Source organism: Heptranchias perlo, chromosome 26 (genome assembly GCF_035084215.1).
Source record: "Heptranchias perlo isolate sHepPer1 chromosome 26, sHepPer1.hap1, whole genome shotgun sequence".
Lineage (NCBI taxonomy): Eukaryota > Metazoa > Chordata > Chondrichthyes > Hexanchiformes > Hexanchidae > Heptranchias > Heptranchias perlo.
Window position 1 is genome coordinate 24415004 of NC_090350.1, and position 19841 is coordinate 24434844.

General features: G+C 40.9%; 1 protein-coding gene across 5 annotated transcripts in view; it reads left to right on the forward strand.

The window, feature by feature from the left end:
- The window catches only part of adprs (ADP-ribosylserine hydrolase), an 80775-nt gene extending 66660 nt beyond the window's left edge, over positions 1-14115 (forward strand). For all 5 annotated transcript variants that reach the window (XM_068006558.1, XM_068006556.1, XM_068006557.1 and 2 more), the window contains 3 exons: positions 2153-2337; positions 10347-10441; positions 11419-14115. In XM_068006558.1, the coding sequence (XP_067862659.1) occupies positions 2153-2337; positions 10347-10441; positions 11419-11732 (594 nt within the window). In that variant the 3' untranslated portion in view covers positions 11733-14115. The remainder of the gene's footprint in view (positions 1-2152; positions 2338-10346; positions 10442-11418) is intronic.
- Positions 14116-19841: the final 5726 nt, after the last annotated feature.

Consider the following 19841-nt stretch of genomic DNA (forward strand, 5'->3'; position numbering starts at 1 on the left):
AACCTGTTTTGTTTTCCAAGAAAATTAAACCAAAAAAGTTGGAATTGATACTTTACCCATCTTTGTTTCATACAACAAAATGAATTACTATACTAAAAATGGGGGTTTCCATGGCAATATGCCTTAGACACTTCAACACCACTGCCAGGGCATCAGCCAGGCTGGGACAATTGTAAGTTCTCTGTGGAAAGCAGCATGGAGTCAGCCCATGAACCTTCGATGGGCTGTACAAAACCTACATCTGTCCAAGCCTGGAATATGGCCGTCCGGTTTGGTGCACAGTGAGTCAGCTGTAGATTAATAAGCTACAAACCATCCAGAACGGAGCAATAAAGGCAGCATATCATCTCCCATGTTTTATCTGCTGAACCTATCTGCACATCGAAATAATGGAAGACTCATGAGACATTAGCAGAGCTAGCTACACAAGTCAAGGAAAGGAAGACCAGGCATTTATATAGCACCTTTCACAAGCTCAGGATGTCTCAAAGTGCTTTACAGCCAATTAAGTACTTTTTTTTTGTGTAGTCACTGTTGTAATGTAGGAACCATAATAAGGACGAACCAGTCTTGTCCAGATGATAGAGTGAAAAGGACAGAAGCCACCCTAGTACATTTGCAACATAGCCTTGTCCTTGGGCTTGCAGTAGGTGGCAGAACTTCACAACATTCAATCAGGATTATGGCACAAGAGTCAACTGAGTAGGATTGAAATCCACAATCGGGACAGAATTGAATGCATAAATTCTAAAATATCCAATCTAAAAAGGATGTGAAAATGTTAATAACTCGATCACCCTTATCAAGCTTCCAATGTTAATAGCTAGAAGAAACTTGTAACACAGAGTAAACAATGTAAATCAGAACTTCAAGGGCTGGATAATGGGAGCTCATTGGCCACATGTGGCCTGCAGGCAATGTCTTGGACATCCCTAATGCCATCAGATAAACAAGTATTGAGATGTATGTGCTACACCCCACTTGTTGCACTTTGTCACACGTGCACATTTTTGTGTTTTGAACAATTAATCTCTAATTGACTTTATGATACGATAGGAATTAGATTTTCTACCTTTAAGCAAAGAACTCTTAGCAGCTGAATAATGTACATTACATGGTATAATACTCTTGTCCATAAAAATGTCTCTTGCCATAAACGACTGCAAGAGATCCGCTAGTTCTTTACATTAACATTTTATTGCTGGATTATCTATACCATTAGGGTGGTTCCTGAAATAACCCTGGAAAAATAGTTAAAAAGAATGGGTCTGGCGATGTCACAACATATATATCAGATAGAAATGCTGTCCTTGAGATTAACCTTTTGGATGTGTGGATACTGCCACCTCTTCTTGGCAATTTTTTAGTGTGCAGTAATGCGAAAGTGGCAGCAGAATACTACTAAGCATGATAAAGGCTGAAAGTATGAGTCCCCTTCCAGGATGTTATTTCACTCTGGTTTGAGTTTGCAAGTATGGTATAATTCCAGTCTTAGATTTTCGCACCTCTCAAGGAGTTTCAGGCTCCCTTTATTTTAATGCTTTCAGCTCATGGGCAACGGCACTGAAACCATCCCTAGTATGTTGTTCAGATGTCAGAAGTAGTTTTATTATACTAATATTCCCATACCTCAAAATAAAATCTAATCACATTCTTGCTTTTTCCTAGCCCATTCAATGTCTTTCATTTCATTATTTGAAACTTACCCTAACCCAAAATAATCTCCATGCCAGTGATAGCTGCATCTATGACACAAATAAGTCAGTCTCAGTCAACTTTTGAAATGTTTTTCAAGTGCCAAACTTAAAGTGCTACAACCCAATCTTGTTTTGGCAGCCCCAGCAGTGAGATTGCACTTTGAAAAGACACCTCTGTGGTGTTCCAAGGGTTAAGCTTGATGTGGAAGATTACTTTTTCATCCTTTTGCTGCTCACCTTGAAGAGGTGCTGAGAGCAAATACTTTATCAGCTTTTAGCTATCCAAAAGGAAGCATACTACTATTTTTTTGCCAGTGGCAAATTAGCACAAGACCAGCTCAATCTTTTCATTAGAAATAACATTCTGAAGATTTAGTCCTTTATCGGTTAAATAAGAACCAAATCTAATAATTTCCCAATGCTGATTTTGACTTGATTGTTTTGTCATGGGACAGTTCGCAAAGAGAAATGCTGAAGTGACGCATGCCTCCTCACTGGGCTACAACGGTGCTATCCTGCAAGCCCTCGCTGTTCATCATGCTTTGCAGGGGGAGTTGAAGAAGGACAAGTACTTGGATTACCTCATTGGGGAAATGCAGTTGATTGAGAATGATGAAAAATCTCTGTTCGATGCAAAAGAGTAAGTACAGGTCTAGGGTGGCCTCTTGTGGCTAACAGCTTAATTTCTCTGGATAACTGACATGAAATTCTTATTATGGTCTTGTGAACATACATGAGGGTTAACCTTGTAAATAGATCATAGCTGAATAGCATTGAATATTTAAGATCTAAGATTAAATACAGATCTATTGTTGATTTCTGTCACTAAAGGCTGTAAGTGGTTTCTATGTATGATCAAGTGGCAGAAATTGGGTGCCATGATATTATAATTTATAGTTAGTTTTCAGTGTTAAATCAACTGACAGATTTAGATCTTCAGAGAGAATCACAGAAGTGCAGATTTGACCTCGAATGGAGTATTTTTTAGTAAGCTTTTTCTCTCTGCTTCTCTCCTACACTCCACAACACCCCCCGCGCCCCCACCTCCCTCGTGCTCCCGTGCCTCACTCAAGTCATGAGTTCTTCCATGTATAAGCCCAGACAATGACTGCTGGCAAGCTGTTGGAGTTCAGGGGGAAGTGTATGTGTCCCAACAGAATTTACTATACAGTGTTCAGGAGACCTTACTGATTTTTCTCCTCGATCCCAGGAGAACTTGAGGCCAATTGTAGCAGCCCATCTTGCCATTGTACCTGAGTTCACCTAACTCTGCACGGATGTGTTTATCAGCTATATGTTGTTAAGGATTTTTTTAAGTCAGTTTTTATTGCCAATTGCCATTTTTGTTTTTTAATTATTAAGATGGTAGAAAATCAGTAGAGAAAAATTGGACCTCAAAAATGTAGGTAAATTCAAACAATGTCAATAAAAATCAGTTTTTATTTTGGACATCACTAAGACTCGAGGGATTTTTATCTTGCCACAATTTACACAATTCATAGGCACTGCTTTTATGGGGCTTATCATAGTCACTTAATCCATAGCTATCTTTTTTAAGTTTAAAAATAAATTTGAGAGCTTATGTTTATTGTTGCTCCATCTAGTTACCTGCCGCTTTGGTGGGATATTAAAAATTGTTGGAGATTTGCACAGGGGAACTGGTGTGATTTTACTTGGTACGTGACCTGAGTCAGTTTTTGATGACCTTCGTTTTCTGAGGATTATCATTCAGTGCACTGCTGTCCTTGGTCCATTCCTAACTAGGATAAAGACTGACATTTGCTGTAGGATAAAGAGCATAGTTGTCACAGCAGTACCTAACTGATTCAGGCATCATTTTAAAAAAAAATCCAAATTGCACAGCCTTCATTTTCTATCCAAAAGTCGGGTCATGGGATACATGTGTATTACATCAGTGATATCAACATGGCACATATGGCACGCTGTGTGTATGTTGATGTCCCGGATGCAATTTGTGCACATCTCCAGTCCTGATTTCTGGTAAGAAAATATTGAGGAAATATAGTGGGGCTTTTCCCTCGAATTCAAGAGGAAATTCCAATCAGAGTGCCTAATGTTTGCATGGTGACTGTCTTTAATTATTCTTTTAAAAAGAGTATGAGTGAGATCTAGGTCACCAAATAAACAGTGAAAGAAAACATCACCTCACAATCACCACTTGGAGTAATCCACTCCTGTGACTGCTAAGGCTAAACTCATAGAAACATGGAAAATAGGAGCAGGAGTAGGCCATTCGGTCCTTCGAGCCTGCTCTGCCATTCAATATGATCATGGCTGATCCTCTATCTCAATACAGTAGAATAGTGGTTATGTTACTGAACTAGTAATCCAGAGGCCTGGACTAAAATCCAGAGTCATGAGTTCAAATCCCGCCACGGCAGCTGGCGAATTTAAATTCAATTAATTAATTAAATTCAATTAATTAAAATAAAAATCTGGAATTAAAATACTAGTATCAGTAGTGGTGGCCATGAAACTACCGGATTGTCGTAAAAACCCATCTGGTTCACTAATGTCCTTTAGGGAAGGAAACCTGCCGTCCTTACCCGGTCTGGCCTATATGTGACTCCAGACCCACAGCAATGTGGTTGATTCTTAATTGCCCTCTGAAATGGCCGAGCAAGCCACTCAGTTGTAAAATCTCGCTACGAAAAGTCATAATAAGAATAAAACCGGACGGACCACCCGGCATCGGACCACTAGGCACCGGACAAGACCCTGCAAGGTCCTCCTTACTAACATCTGGGGACTTGTGCCAAAATTGGGAGAGCTGTCCCACAGACTAGTCAAGCAACAGCATGACATAGCCATACTCACAGAATCATACCTTTCAGCCAACGTCCCAGACTCTTCCATCACCATCCCTGGGTATGTCCTCTCCCACCGGCAGGACAGACCCACCAGAGGTGGCGGTACAGTGATATACAGTCAGGAGGGAATGGCCCTGGGAGTCCTCAACATTGACTCTGGACCCCATGAAATCTCATGGCATCAGATCAAACATGGGCAAGGAAACCTCCTGCTGATTACCACCTACCGTCCTCCCTCAGCTGATCAATCAGTCCTCCTCCATGTTGACCACCACTTGGAGGAAGCACTGAGGGTAGCAAGGGCACAAAATCTTCAATGGACTTCAATGTCCATCACCAAGAGTGGCTCGGTAGCACCACATCTGACCGAGCTGGCCAAGTCCTGAAGGACATAGCTGCCAGACTGGGCCTGCGGCAGGTGGTGAGCGAACCAACACGAGGGAAAAACTTACTTGACCTCGTCCTCACCAATCTACCTGTCGCAAATGCATCTGTCCATGACAGTATTGGTAGGAGTGACCACCGCACAGTCCTCGTGGAGATGAAGTCCCGTCTTCGCACTGAGGACACCATCCAACGTGTTGTGTGGCACTACCACCGTGCTAAATGGGATAGATTCAGAACAGATCTAGCAGCTCAAAACTGGGCATCCATGAGGCACTGTGGGCCATCAGCAGCAGCAGAATTGTATTCCAGCACAATCTGTAACCTCATGGCCCGGCATATTCCTCACTCTACCATTACCAACAAGCCAGGCGATCACCCCTGGTTCAATGAGGAGTGCAGAAGAGCATGCCAGGAGCAGCACCTGGCGTACCTAAAAATGAGGTACCAACCTGGTGAAGCTACAACTCAGGACTACATGCATGCTAAACAGCGGAAGCAACATGCTATAGACAGAGCTAAGCGATTCCACAACCAACGGATCAGATCAAAGCTCTGCAGTCCTGCCACATCCAGTCGTGAATGGTGGTGGACAATTAAACAACTAACGGGAGGAGGAGGCTCTGCAAATATCCCCATCCTCAATGATGGCAGAGTCCAGCACGTGAGTGCAAAAGACAAGGCTGAAGCGTTTGCAACCATCTTCAGCCAGAAGTGCCAAGTGGATGATCCATCTCGGCCTCCTCCCGATATCCCCACCGTCACGGAAGCCAGTCTCCGGCCAATTCGATTCACTCCACGAGATATCAAGAAACGGCTGAGTGCTCTGGATTCAGCAAAGGCTATGGGCCCCGACAACATCCCAGCTGTAGTGCTGAAGACTTGTGCTCCAGAATTAGCTGCACCTCTAGCCAAGCTGTTCCAGTACAGCTACAACACTGGCATCTACCCGACAATGTGGAAAATTGCCCAGGTATGTCCTGTCCACAAAAAGCAGGACAAATCCAATCTGGCCAATTACCGCCCCATCACTCTCAATCATCAGCAAAGTGATGGAAGGTGTCGTGGACAGTGCTATCAAGCGGCACTTACTCACCAATAACCTGCTCACCGATGCTCAGTTTGGGTTCTGCCAGGACCACTCGGCTCCAGACCTCATTCCAGCCTTGATCCAAACATGGACAAAAGAGCTGAATTCCAGAGGTGAGGTGAGAGTGACTGCCCTTGACATCAAGGCAGCATTTGACCGAGTGTGGCACCAAGGAGCCCTCGTAAAATTGAAGTCAATGGGAATCCGGGGGAAAACTCTCCAGTGGCTGGAGTCATACCTATCACAAAGGAAGATGGTAGTGGTTGTTGGAGGCCAATCATCTCAGTCCCAGGACATTGCTGCAGGAGTTCCTCAGGGCAGTGTCCTTGGCCCAACCATCTTCAGCTGCTTCATCAGTGACCTTCCCTCCATCATAAGGTCAGAAATGGGGATGTTCGCTGATGACTGCACAGTGTTCAGTTCCATTCGCAACCCCTCAAATAATGAAGCAGTCCGAGCCCGCATGCATCAAGACCTGGACAACATCCAGGCTTGGGCCCATAATTGGCAAGTAACATTCGCGCCAGATAAGTGCCAGGCAATGACCATCTCCAACAAGAGAGAGTCTAACCACCTCCCCTTGACATTCAACGGCATTACCATCGCCGAATCCCCCACCATCAACATCCTGGGGGTCACCATTGACCAGAAACTTAACTGGACCAGCCATATAAATACTGTGGCTACGAGAGCAGGTCAGAGGCTGGGTATTCTGCGGCGAGTGACTCACCTCCTGACTCCCCAAAGCCTTTCCACCATCTACAAGCCACAAGTCAGAAGTGATGGAATACTCGCCACTTGCTTGGATGAGTGCAGCTCCAACAACACACCATCCCGACTTGGAAATATATCGCCGTTCCTTCATTGTCGCTGGGTCAAAATCCTGGAACTCCCTTCCTAACAGCACTATGGGAGAACCGTCACCATACGGACTGCAGCGGTTCAAGAAGGCGGCTCACCACCACCTTCTCGAGGGTAATTAGGGATGGGCAATAAATGCTGGCCTCGCCAGCGACGCCCACATCCCGTGAATGAATAAAAAAATACTATATTCCTGCTCTCCCCGTATCCCTTGATGCCTTTTGTGTTTAGAAATCTATCTAGCTCCTTCTTAAATATGTTCAGTGACTTGGCCTCAACAGCCTTCTGTGGTAGAGAATTCCACAGGTTCACCACCCTCTGTGTGAAGAAATTTCTTCTCACCTCAGTCCAAATGTCCTACCCCATATCTGAGACTGTGACCCCTCATTCTGGACCCCCCAGCCAGGGGAAACATCCTCCCTGCATCCAGTCTGTCTAGCCCTGTCAGAATTTTATATGTTTCAATGAGATCCCCTCTCATTCTTCTAAACTCGAGTGAATACAGGCCGAGTCGACCCAATCTCTCCTCATATGACAGTCCTGCCATCCCAGGAATCAGTCTGGTGCACCTTCGCTGCACTCTCTCTATGCCAAGTATATCCTTTTTTAGGTCAGGAGACCAAAAACTGCACACAATACTCCAGGTGCGATCTCACCAAGGCCCTGTATAACTGCAGTAAGATATCCTTGCTCCTATACTCAAATCCTCTTGCAATGAAGGCCAACATATCATTTGCCTTCCTAACTGCTTGCTGCACCTGCATGTTTGCTTTCAGTGACTGGTGTACAAGGACACCCAGGTCCCTTTGTGTCCTCAGGTGTGCAAGGTACACCAGAGATGCACAGACGAACGGAACGTGTTACTGCTAGTGGTAAGAAGTAGTATCTCCACTTTTGGGAAAGCTAAAGGCGGAGCAGTTCATCTGACAGCAACTTCTGGATTTTCACGTTTAACCACGCATCTGCCCTCGCCTGAAGTTGCTGTGCAATTTGTGCATAAAAAGTGTTGAGTGCTATTTGACAATATATTCTGGCCCACTGAGTTTGCTTTGATTTCTGCCACTGTATAAGCTGAGAGTAATGTGACCACTGTAATCCTGTTGTGAGTTTTTCAAAAAATTCTAGTCTGACTTCCGGGAAAATGGAGCAAGCTCATTTTACTTCTAAAACATTGATGTAGTGACCTCGGCTGCATGATTTTGTGCAGAATTCAGCCAAAAAATACCAAGTTGCGCTGACGGGAGTTCTAGATTCTGAGAGATTATCCAATTTTGGGTTTTTGTCTTGGTACTTGGGCAATGCATGCAACATTTTGGTTTCAATCATTACTCTGGACTATTCACAGCATCTGCTAAAAAGAAAATTGCAGTATGTACTGCTCATTCTTGAAGTGCACAAATGTTTATCTTGCAGCAAGGAGATCGGTGTGTGTGCACTGTGGTCATCATTCCTTTATTTTTAAAAGCTGGCATGTTTGAGGGTTACGACGTGATTAGTTACATGGCGAGCTGTTCTTTCTGGAACACACCGTGATGCTTGTTACTTCTGCACAAGGAGGGACACTCTCACCGACAGAATACAGTTAATAAATTAGCAACAGTTTCCAACTATTCCTCAAGCAGGGATGATGTGTGTCATGGAAAAGGAGAAAAAGATTCATCTCGGTACAGAATTCATGTTCATTTTGAATCTTGATTTGTTGAGATTTATTTTAAACAGTTAAAGGTCTACAGAAATTCTTAAGCAAGATAAGACTTTAAAGAACTTAAAAGAAAACAAAATTGTTAAAACTACGAATTGTGAGGAGTCAGCCTTGAAAGAACCAAGCAATGTTTGGAATAGGATGTACTGTTTTCAAAGCTTCCAGGGTTGAGGTTCTGAAAGAACCTTGAAGAAATGGTTTGCTAAAAAATTCTGTTTAATGATTAATTTTCCATGATGTCCTTCTAAAAATGCCTTTAAACAATTAACTGCTTTTGGTTAACTTTGTTGCTGCTGTTGAACATGGGGTAGATGGTTGTGTTTGTGGGGAGGTATGAATAGTTTACAAAGCAAGATCTCAAAAATAGATCATGACATGATTCGCAATTTGTTTTGCATTCTAATCCCTTCTTCCCTCCAGCAAAACATTTTCCTGGGAACCCCTACAATGGAAAAAATAACTTAGCCCTTAAATTTCTGTGCTAAAATATATTACCAAAATGCTTGAGATTGGGTTGTGTTACAAAGCTGTTGGACAATTTCAGGTTTCTTGACTTGCATAAAACTTACAAGAGGTAAATTAAAGCAACAGGTATGGTCAGACTATTGAGATTGTTTTTACAGTTTTTTCCCTCATCTCTCCTGAAGGCAGCAGCTCTTGCTAGGGTGCAAGTATTGGCTCAAGTGGCCTTTGTTGATATTGGATTATTCTTGCCTAAATGTACTGCAGCCCAACTAATTGTTTATGGTTTCTGTTGGGGCTGTGCTTTCTTTTAAAATTAATTTGTTGCTTGGGTATTATCTGTCATAAATAAAATGAGTTTGAACAGTCTTGATCCAGTTGCTATTGGGTGTGATCAATTCTGCTGCTTAAGGCAGTACAAAAATCATCCACTGATAGTGAAGTGGTAATATTACATGCAGAAGCAACAAGGATGGTTAGTGCAAGAAATGGAATTGTCATGCCAGTATAATGGGAGTGCTCTTTGGCGATGGGTAACAACACATTGGGCCAATGTGGAGTGGCTTCACGTGTTATATGGCACATGACATTGACATCTTTCATCTTGATAGAACAAAGCATATAAAATTGTGTGAAACTTATCCAAAAAAGATCACCCCAGTTTTGAAGGTTTGTGGACTTTTCCAAAAAAGGTATAAGACTTTTATTATTTTTTTTAAAAGCATTATTTTGTTTAAAGCTGCGCTCACTGTTCAACTGAATTGCCATATAATTCAAAGTGTTACCAGTGATATCTGAATGGCTGTTGGGGCCTCTGTTGTCCCCTTGCTAGTGTGTGTGTTTTAAATTGTTTTGTAATTTGTTGTATATCTTTCTCTGCTTCGACGTATTAAAGGTGTGTTCCAGTAACATACTGAACAGGCATTGGTCATAAGCAGGGTGCCCCCTTTCATGACATTAACATTAGGGAGTATTATAAACAATCACTGATTCCATCTAGCTGGCATTTTAAAGTATGAAGTTGTAACAATGAAGGGACAACCAAGAAGTTTCATGAAATGTAGAATAGTGATAATTTTAGTTTAAAAATGGTCCCTTTTTATAATGGGCTGGCTTTGGTGCATTTAAGTCTTTATTTCTTCACTTGTGGCATCATCTGTGGAAAATCTAAATATTTGAGATGGGCACAAAGTAACTGATGTTTCAAGTGCAATGTAGCACGTCTACACAATAGTCAAGCTGGAAAAATTCCAGTCTGATCAATTGACTCTTCCCTACTTTGATCCCTCAATATTTGCTTTATTCTCTTCCTTTTTCAGCTTTCATGAGTTTCCCTACTGCAGTAGACTGAAGAAAATGAAAGCATTTTTATCCCGAACGGATGTTTCAAAGGAAGAAGTAGTTAATGAATTGGGTAAGAGTTGCTGCTTCTGTTTTCTAGAAACTCTTGTGTACTGGGCCCTAGTTTTATTTATTTTTAACAGTGTATCTTTAGCAGAATTGAGGGAGAGGAAAAGAGAACTGACTGGCCAGTGCCAGCTGGAAGGAAAATAATTAGTTGCAGGATGTCAAGATGGCAGCTGTTTCCTGCCAATCTCAGTTTTCTGCATTTAACAGCAATGCCCAATTTGACTGTTCTACCTATGTCTTGATGTATAATTTAATGTAGATTTATTACATTCTGTTTGTGATTTGTTTTTAAAAATGTCAGTCACAATTTTCGTTCACAGTTAATGCTGTTTATTCCTGAAAACAGCTTGTTAAAGGCTTACAAAATCCTTATCCTAATAGCAACAGTTCTCTAGTCTGGTGCAATTATTGGTTTATGATTATCAGAAGGAGCAAAAAAATTACTGAATATCAGAACCAGGAATATTCATGAATGTACAAACCATACAGTTTATATCTCACCCTTTTTTGTCAGCCTATTATTTACAATGTCTTCTCATATATTAGGCTACTGGACCCTGGCTTACACCTTTCTCGTATTGTATGCTGGGATATTCACTTTGCTCCCAAGGGTCATGCTCTAATATGAATAGTGTTTGGACACACATTTTCACTTCAATCTTTAAGATTGGTCAGCTGTGGCATAAAGTTCTTTATTGTCTGCAATTCTGTTGGCATCTTCAAAATGAATTGCCATAAATATGGTGAAGAAACATACACAACTATATTCCTCCTCATGTCATATGAGGTAATTTTTTTTTATCCCTGAAAATACAGGAGTCACATAACCAAGCATTTCAGCACAGACTCATTATGGGCTACTTGATGTTTGTGCACTAGATTTCAGGACAACACTCCACTTGGGTACACTCTGTACAGTGCTTTGTGTCATCTCTGTATCTGCTGAGCTCATAAGGTTTCTATGATTTTTGTTTTCTTTAGGGAATGGAATTGCAGCTTTTGAATCTGTGCCAACTGCTATTTATTCCTTCCTGAGGTGCATCGAACCTGATCCAGAAATTCCAGAAAAGTACAACGGGCTCGAAAGGACAATAATCTACAGCATTTCACTGGGTGGAGACACAGATACGATTGCCACCATGGCAGGAGCAATTGCTGGGGCTTATTATGGAATAGATCGTGTACCGCAGTCTTGGCGGAGGAGCTGTGAAGCCTATAAAGATGCAGATTATTTTGGGGAGAAACTGTGTGAACTGTACAGTGAGCGCCAAGTCTCCTCTCTAAAAACAGGATAAAATAAATTGATCTGCAATGTGCTGTTGTCAGTGAAAATATAAATAATGAAATCTCAAATGAAAATATAGTGATCGTGTCGAAACGGGTTAGTTCTGAATCCAGTTGGTTCTACAAACATATTTTCCTCCTTTCTTGGTCTGATTTCATTTGAGTAATCAAAGTTTGTTTGGGTGACAGTTTCAAATTGTCAATTTTGTTTCTAATTTTTTTTAAAAAGTCATTCAACAATCCTAACTGGCAAATGAGCTGAATCAAAGAAGCCTCAATTGTAATTGTTTAATGTCCTACTGGATTCAACCACACGTTGGAGTAAGGAATATATGAACAGTACAATTTTTTAATTAAATGGAGTTAGTTATACTGCTGTGCCAAATTAAGGATGTGCTGGAATATTGGTGGCTTGGCTTTATTTGGTCCTTCAGTCAGCTGCATTTGCCAGGATAGCACATTTGTGAATCCATCATTGCTTAAGTGTTCTGTTTAAAGTCCTTGTCATCAGTTTTCTTGCTTAACAAATAAGATCTGATGACCCCACTGCTGAGACTGAACGTTGTCTTGATGTTGCTGACCTTGCCTAAATGTTGCTGGCTGTTTTTCAGTTTTATGTCATTATTCTCAGGTTAGATGTTACCTGAACTCCTCCAAGATGGGGGTGTATTTGCCTACAGCTCTAATGGCTAATATGAAGCAATACCAAAGACCAGCATTTTGTAGTATTGCTTCACATCACCCATGCCACATAGCATGACCACTGGATATGAACTGCTTTTCTTTTCAACCAACAGGTTGCAGGTTTAAGCCCCGCATTTCTTGAGTTTATATCTAAAATGGACATCATAATGGAGAGTTATGAGGTACAGCATTATTGGAGGCTCCATCTTTAAATGAAAGATCTAGTTGAAGTCCTGTTTAGTTACCTGGAGCAGAGGACAAATGTAATTTAGTTGGTAGTATTGTTACGGCTGTAATGTAAATGAAATGTGCAAATATTCCACAATACAGTTCAGGTTTAAAATCACCAGTGGCTTCCTTTTATAATTATTGCTGCAGAATCAGTTTCACAACACTGAAGGCTTTCCTTGTGTTCGTTCTCTCTCTCTCTCTCCTATCTATCTATCCATCTATATATATAGGACTAAGGACAGCTATATATATATATATATATATATATATACATATATCTCTATATCTATATATATAATATAGAGAGAGAGCTGTCCTTAGTCCTTTTTAACATCCCTTTTAAGATTTTCCTTTTTCAAGTATTTAATCCACTTCCCTTTTAAAACCATTTTCGATTCTGGTTCTATCACTGTTTCTGGTGGGACATATGGCCTATCAACTTTGTGCATTGAAAAATATTCTTCTAACCTCTCCCTCTTTTGTTTTGATTTATCTTACTGACTCACCAACCAGTGGAAATATTTTTTCCTGATTTATCTTATCAAAATCCCTCAAATAATTTGGAACATGTCTATCAATATCTCTTCGCTTTCTCTGTTCTCATGAAAGTATCTTTTATACCGTCTCCATGACAATTGTCTTAAAAAGTAGGGTGCCCAAAACTGAACACAGTATTTATCTGCAACCTAACCAATGATTTGTATAGATTTAGTATTACCTCTTTGCTTTTGTACTCTAAGCCTCTTTTTCTAAAACCTAGGATCTCATCTGCTTTTTCTTAATAGCTTTATCAACTTGTCCTCACTTTTAAAGTGTTTGGTCATCACTAGATTTGTCTTGTGTATTAAAACATTTCAACTATTTATCATTCAGGTGATTATAACTTTAGAAAGCAATTTAACCCACTTCCCAGTTATAAAGAAAATTTAGAGTGAAATTATTCACACTAACAGAACAAAATTACTTAAATTTATTGAAAGAATGGAAGGAAGTATTGTGGTTTCCTAATATTCATAGACATAGTTTATACTCCAGAGACTTGAGCATAAAATCTAGGCTGACACTCCAGTGCAGTATTGTGGGAGTACTGTTAGAGATGCCATCTTTTGAATGAGGCGTTAAACCGAGGCCCCATCTGCCCTCTCGGGTGGATGTAAAAGATCCCAAGGCACTATTTCGAAGAAGCACGGGAGTTCTCCCCGGTGTCCTGGCCAGTATTTATCCCTCAACCAACGTCACTAAAAATAGATTACCTGGTCATTACCTCATTGCTGTTTGTGGGACCTTGCTGTGTACAAATTGACTGCCGCGTATCCCTTCGTTGCAACAGTGAATACACTTCAAAAGTACTTCATTGGCTGTAAAGTGTTTTAGGGTGTCCTGAGGTTGTGAAAGGCGCCATATAAATGCAAGTTGTTTCTTTGATTGTAAATACTTCAAAATAAAGTTTGATGGCTGCCTGAAGCAGGCTTGATATCAGATTGTTTCTGTGTAAAGTTGAGAACAATAGGGAGAAAGGAATAGATGTTAGTCTAGCCTGGCACCATTGTCTACCTTAAGTGTTAAATTCTAAACATGAATAGAAATGTCGGAAAGTGCATCTCCAGTCGACAGTAACTGGAAAACCAGAAAATGCTTTTCATATTAAAAATGCATTAATAATGTATATGAAGATAATTTGTATTTACTAGTCTCTGGAAGATATACTTCATGGTAAATGTATGTAATCCAGCCCCATACCAAGAGAATGTTGGTTTATCTTTGAATTGTTTAGAATTATTTTTTTTAAATGTGCTCCTCCATGTATTTAAAACAGTTGCAGTTTGAACCAAAGTTTAATGTTGATGAGCTTTACTCTTCCACCGGCTATTAGCTGATGAAACACTGATACAAAGTCACCTGTAATCTACTTGCAGTGCCTGCTGCCCACTGACACTTGGGTTTTGACTATACAAGCGTTATTTATTTTTAAAGGAGATTTGGGAATTTTTAAAAGGAACAAGTAGTTGGATAAAAATGAGCCTGGATAAACTTAAGTGCTATTGAATAAAGTATTGTTCTTTGCAGCCTAAGCCTTAATATCAACTAAAACTAACCAAAGGTAATATTAGAGTAACAAGATGTATTTGCCTAATGTATGTACCTAAACTAACTGTTACTCGTCTGATAAATATGCAGTTGCCTTAACTGGGGAATCTTGGAAGAGGAGCTGGATGCTGTCCTCCTCCATTCTGGCACCCACCGTCTAGGTTTGTATGGTTTTAGGGAAATCATGTGCTGAAGCATGCCCCTAAAATTTATGCCATGACTTAATTGGACTGTATTATACGACCCCCATTCCTATGTCACATAAGACCCCAGAAATTTTGCAAAAGCTCCTTTTTTTTCAGGAGCTTCTTAAAAAAAAAAAGTTATCTGCTTCCACCAGTGTAATTTCTGTAGATTTTAGCATTTTTAAAGAAGCAATGTAGTTTGTGACTTACTGATTTTTAGTGCTTTTAGCTGTTCTGATTTTTAGTTACTTTATTGTGCCATAAGAAATTGAGTACTACTCCATTTTGGATTTTGAAAAGCTAAACCAATTCTTAAGCAAAAAATGTTAAAGTATGTTCCCCCTTCTCATCATTTATGCAGTGTGCTGCAGAGTTGGTTAATAGCCATCGAGTAAACGGATGCTCATTTTCGTAGAGGCATTTGACTGTGGTATTGAACATTTCTCAGGTTCCATTTCTCGGGGATGAGTTTGGGTTATCTTGGGCTTCCAGCGATTTAAGATGTTCAGTGAAAGATGCTTATGTGTGAATGTCCCATCACTGTACCAACATATAAACTACTAGTCAGGGTTTCATGAAAAGTCTTAACTGAACCTCACACAGAACCTTGTATTTCTGGGGGCACAGTTTTGCACAGTCTGGAAGAGTGTTTTCTTACCCTTAGACAAATTCACATTTCTCAGCGATTTCATATCTCCTGTGATGGAGGGCTAACGTTTCATGGTGCAGACTTATTCATAGCTTCTCGTGCTGATGGTAGTAATTATTTACATAATTTTGAATGTGTGGCTGTTCATGACAGCTCTTTGGTTAAATGTACTCCCAACAATTCCGCCATAACTTTCCCTTGACTCATCTGGTTGAAGTAGATGAGTGGACTGAATTCCACTCCTCCTCCTTCACCCCCCCCCCCCCCCCTCCAGTTTGTGCTGCTGGCAGAACTTCATCTGGCAATGCATATTGGGAAATAGTGGATATGCCTTCCAATTTAATTTTTTAATTCAGGAATGGAAGATCACGAGCAGAGCTTCCACAATTTCCTGATGTGCGGCCAACGGGCCAGGCTCCCTGCTGTCAGTATCAACTCCAGTGTATCAGCTTTGGAGGTTGTATGATAGGCTCAGGCTAACAATGTCCTGTAATGCCTTTGGCTATCTCTGGCTAACCAACAGCAGTAACTGATGCATTCTTCGAGCTCACTGCAACATTTTAACTGCTAGTTCAAAGCAAGGCAGTGCACATTTGGGGACACTGTTACGCTGGTCCATGACATCAACAAAGGAGATTCATTTCCATGTGCTTTTTCAGGACACTAGATGTGTCAGTGGTGTCTAGCCAACGTGATCTCTCTTGGTTCAGCATCTAGCCAATGTGGACAGCCAACAGCAGGAAATGGCCCAGTAGTCCATCCACATGAATGGAAAATCCACACAACAGCTCCGTAATTGTATGACTGATGTATCAGATAGCAAAATGGTTGATGGCGTGTATTCTTCACTGCTACTATCCAGATGTTAGGAATTCTAGGGCATTTCACTCATTCCACTGCCACTTCCTAAGCATTAGGTTACCACATGGAGTACTTCTCTCACATTTATGAAAGACTACTCTTTAAATTTGGGCAATGCACAAAATAATGGTTTTGGCAGCAGAATTGAAGCTTCACAATTTTAGCCTTCCTTCTCCTAAATTGGTACTACTTTAGCATGTCCTACAGTGAGTAAAGAATGATAGATTACTTGTAGGGCATTAATTATTGTAATGATGAGTATCTTTCATGCATCACAATTCCCCTTGGGACTTGCTAGTTTATTTTTGGTTTGGTCGTAGAAATTATAGTGAATTCAGCATAAGTTAGTTCCAATCAAAAAGAACTACTGCTAGTGTGAGGATTTACGATGCAGGAGTTGGAAGTCACAAAACCTTGCTGTAAAGTTTAGGGATGTGCTTCACAAAGCAGTTTCCTGAGAAAAAAATCAAACTTGGAGAAGTTGCTACAATCTATGATCGATGCCCATCATTCGAGAAATAAAGAAGGCTCAACAAGGTAGGTCATCTATCTATCTCTAGTGTATTAGTACGCCAGTGGGCTGCACCATTGGGCCAACTCATTTATTTCACTGCACAGTAACTTCATATTTTCTTGTGTAAGATTGCTAGTCTTTTTTAACTTAACCATATCCTAAAAATAACTTTCGTTATTAAAATGCATTTCAGTGTGCTAAATGTGTACGTTAAATAGTGGTTTATACCTGAGGAAAGCGGCAGTCCTCTTTCCAAAGGTTAATTTATCAATTTCTTAAATGTAATCAATAAATTTGGTCAGGTAGATGCACAATTAAAATCAAAAGAAAATTTTGCAGATTATTTGTGAGCAGTTCTGCACTGTAGACTCAAATCCTGCATTAAGACTGGTGAAACTTGTTTCTTCACACGTTTAGCAGCCATCAGAGAGCGAAGGGACTCTTGAGGGTGTCAAGTGCAAATTTAAAGCTGCTACACAGAAATGTATGGCTCTTTTCTTAAAAAGTGCAGAACTTCAAATATTGTCTCAACCAAATACAGTCAAATTGTGTACAGTAGTAAGTTATCTTCTGATGCCGATGTTTTTTGAAAGCTGCTATAGCATTGGATAGTGATAGATTTGGGTCCAAGGTCAAGATCATTATTTGAAACCACAAGCGATAGTAGATAGTTTATTCATTCCCAAGCTGCCACGTGGAATTTCCTGTTCTGTCTTGAGAGGGGAGGGCAAAGAATCCTGGGCACCTTCTGTCTTGGTTGTTCACTGCAGTAGAGGCAGTCAGCAGCTTGATTCTCCTGGTGAAAGATGAAAGCATAGATAGAATGGGCTAGTAGCAATTGTGCAACATTGGGTGCACAACCAAAACATTATTGGGGAAGAATTGCTCTGGCTGGTGTGTGTTGTGTAACACACACCAGCCTAGGGGGGGAGGAGCTAAATACGATTAAAATCACTAAGGAATTGGTACTCAGTAAATTAATGGGACTCAAGGCGGATAAATCCCCTGGACCTGATGGCTTCCATCCTAGGGTCTTGAGGGAAGTGGCAGTAGGGATTGTGGATGCTTTGGTAATAATTTTCCAAAATTCTCTGGACTCGGCAAAGGTCCCGGCAGATTGGAAAACTGCCAGTGTAACACCCTTATTTAAAAAGGGTAGTAGGCAGAAGGCTGGAAATTATAGACCAGTTAGCTTAACATCTGTGGTGGGTAAAATTTTGGAGTCTATTATTAAGGAGACAGTAGCAGAACATTTTGGATAAACATAATTTAATAGGACAAAGTCAGCATGGCTTTACAAAGGGGAAGTCATGTCTGACAAATTTGCTTGAGTTCTTTGAGGATATAACGTACAGGGTGGATAAAGGGGATCCAGTGGACGTAGTGTATTTGGACTTCCAGAAGGCATTCGACAAGGTGCCACATAAAAGATTATTGCTCAAGATAAAGAATCACTGGATTGGGGGTAATATTCTGGCATGGGTGGAGGATTGGTTATCTAACAGGAAGCAGAGAGTTGGGATAAATGGTACATTCTCGGACTGGCAACCTGTAGCCAGTGGTGTTCCGCAGGGGTCGGTGCTGGGTCCCCAACTCTTTACAATCTATATTAACGATTTGGAGGAGGGGACCAAGTGTAACATATCAAAGTTTGCAGATGATACAAAGATGGGAGGGAAGGTAGAGAGTGAGGAGGACATAAAAAACCTACAAGGGGATATAGACAGGCTGGGTGAGTGGGCGGAGATTTGGCAGATGCAATACTGGAAAATGTGAGGTTATGCACTATGGCAGGAAAAATCGGAGAGCAAGTTATTATCTTAATGGCGAGCAACTGGAAAGTACTGCAGTACAAAGGGATCTGGGGGTCCTGGTGCAAGAAAATCAAAAAGTTAGTTTGCAGGTGCAGCAGGTGATCAAGAAGGACAACGGAATGTTGGCTTTTATTGCTAGGGGGATAGAATATAAAAACAGGGAGGTATTGCTGCAGTTATATAAGGTATTGGTGAGACCGCACCTGGAATACTGCATACAGTTTTGGTCTCCATACTTAAGAAAAGACATACTTGCTCTCGAGGCAGTACAAAGAAGGTTCACTCGGTTAATCCCGGGGATGAGGGGGTGAACATATGAGGAGAGGTTGAGTAGATTGGGACTCTACTCATTGGAGTTCAGAAGAATGAGAGGCGATCTTATTGAAACATATAAGATTGTGAAGAGGCTTGATCGGGTGGATGCGGTAAGGATGTTCCCAAGGATGGGTGAAACTAGAACTAGGGGGCATAATCTTAGAATAAGGGGCTGCTCTTTCAAAACTGAGATGAGGAGAAACTTCTTCACTCAGAGGGTGGTAGGTCTGTGGAATTTGCTGCCCCAGGAAGCTGTGGAAGCGACATCATTAAATAAATTTAAAACAGAAATAGACAGTTTTCTAGAAGTAAAGGGAATTAGGGGTTACGGGGAGCGGGCAGGAAATTGGACATGAATTTAGATTTGAGGTTAGGATCAGATCAGCCATGATCTTATTGAATGGCGGAGCAGGCTCGAGGGGCCGATTGGCCTACTCCTGCTCCTATTTCTTATGTTCTTATGTGTAAATGCATTCAAAGAGTGTGTTTACAATTTTGTAACACATAGATTTAGTGTCATTCATCCATCTGAACTTGACCCTGCATCTAACCCGTGCTACACCTGGCCTGCGAGCACTTATGCTGTCCTGCTAAAAGACCTAGTCGTGAACAGAGTTCACTCTTCTTCCCCTCCACCACAAAATATCTTAACAGGGCAGGGGGGAGGTAAGGGAAGAGTCATAGAAATGATCGAAAAATGTTCATACATTATGACTTTCTCAATTTTTCCCCTTTTTCCTTTTCTGAGGATTCCTAGCTGAGTTACAGTTCCGTGGGTT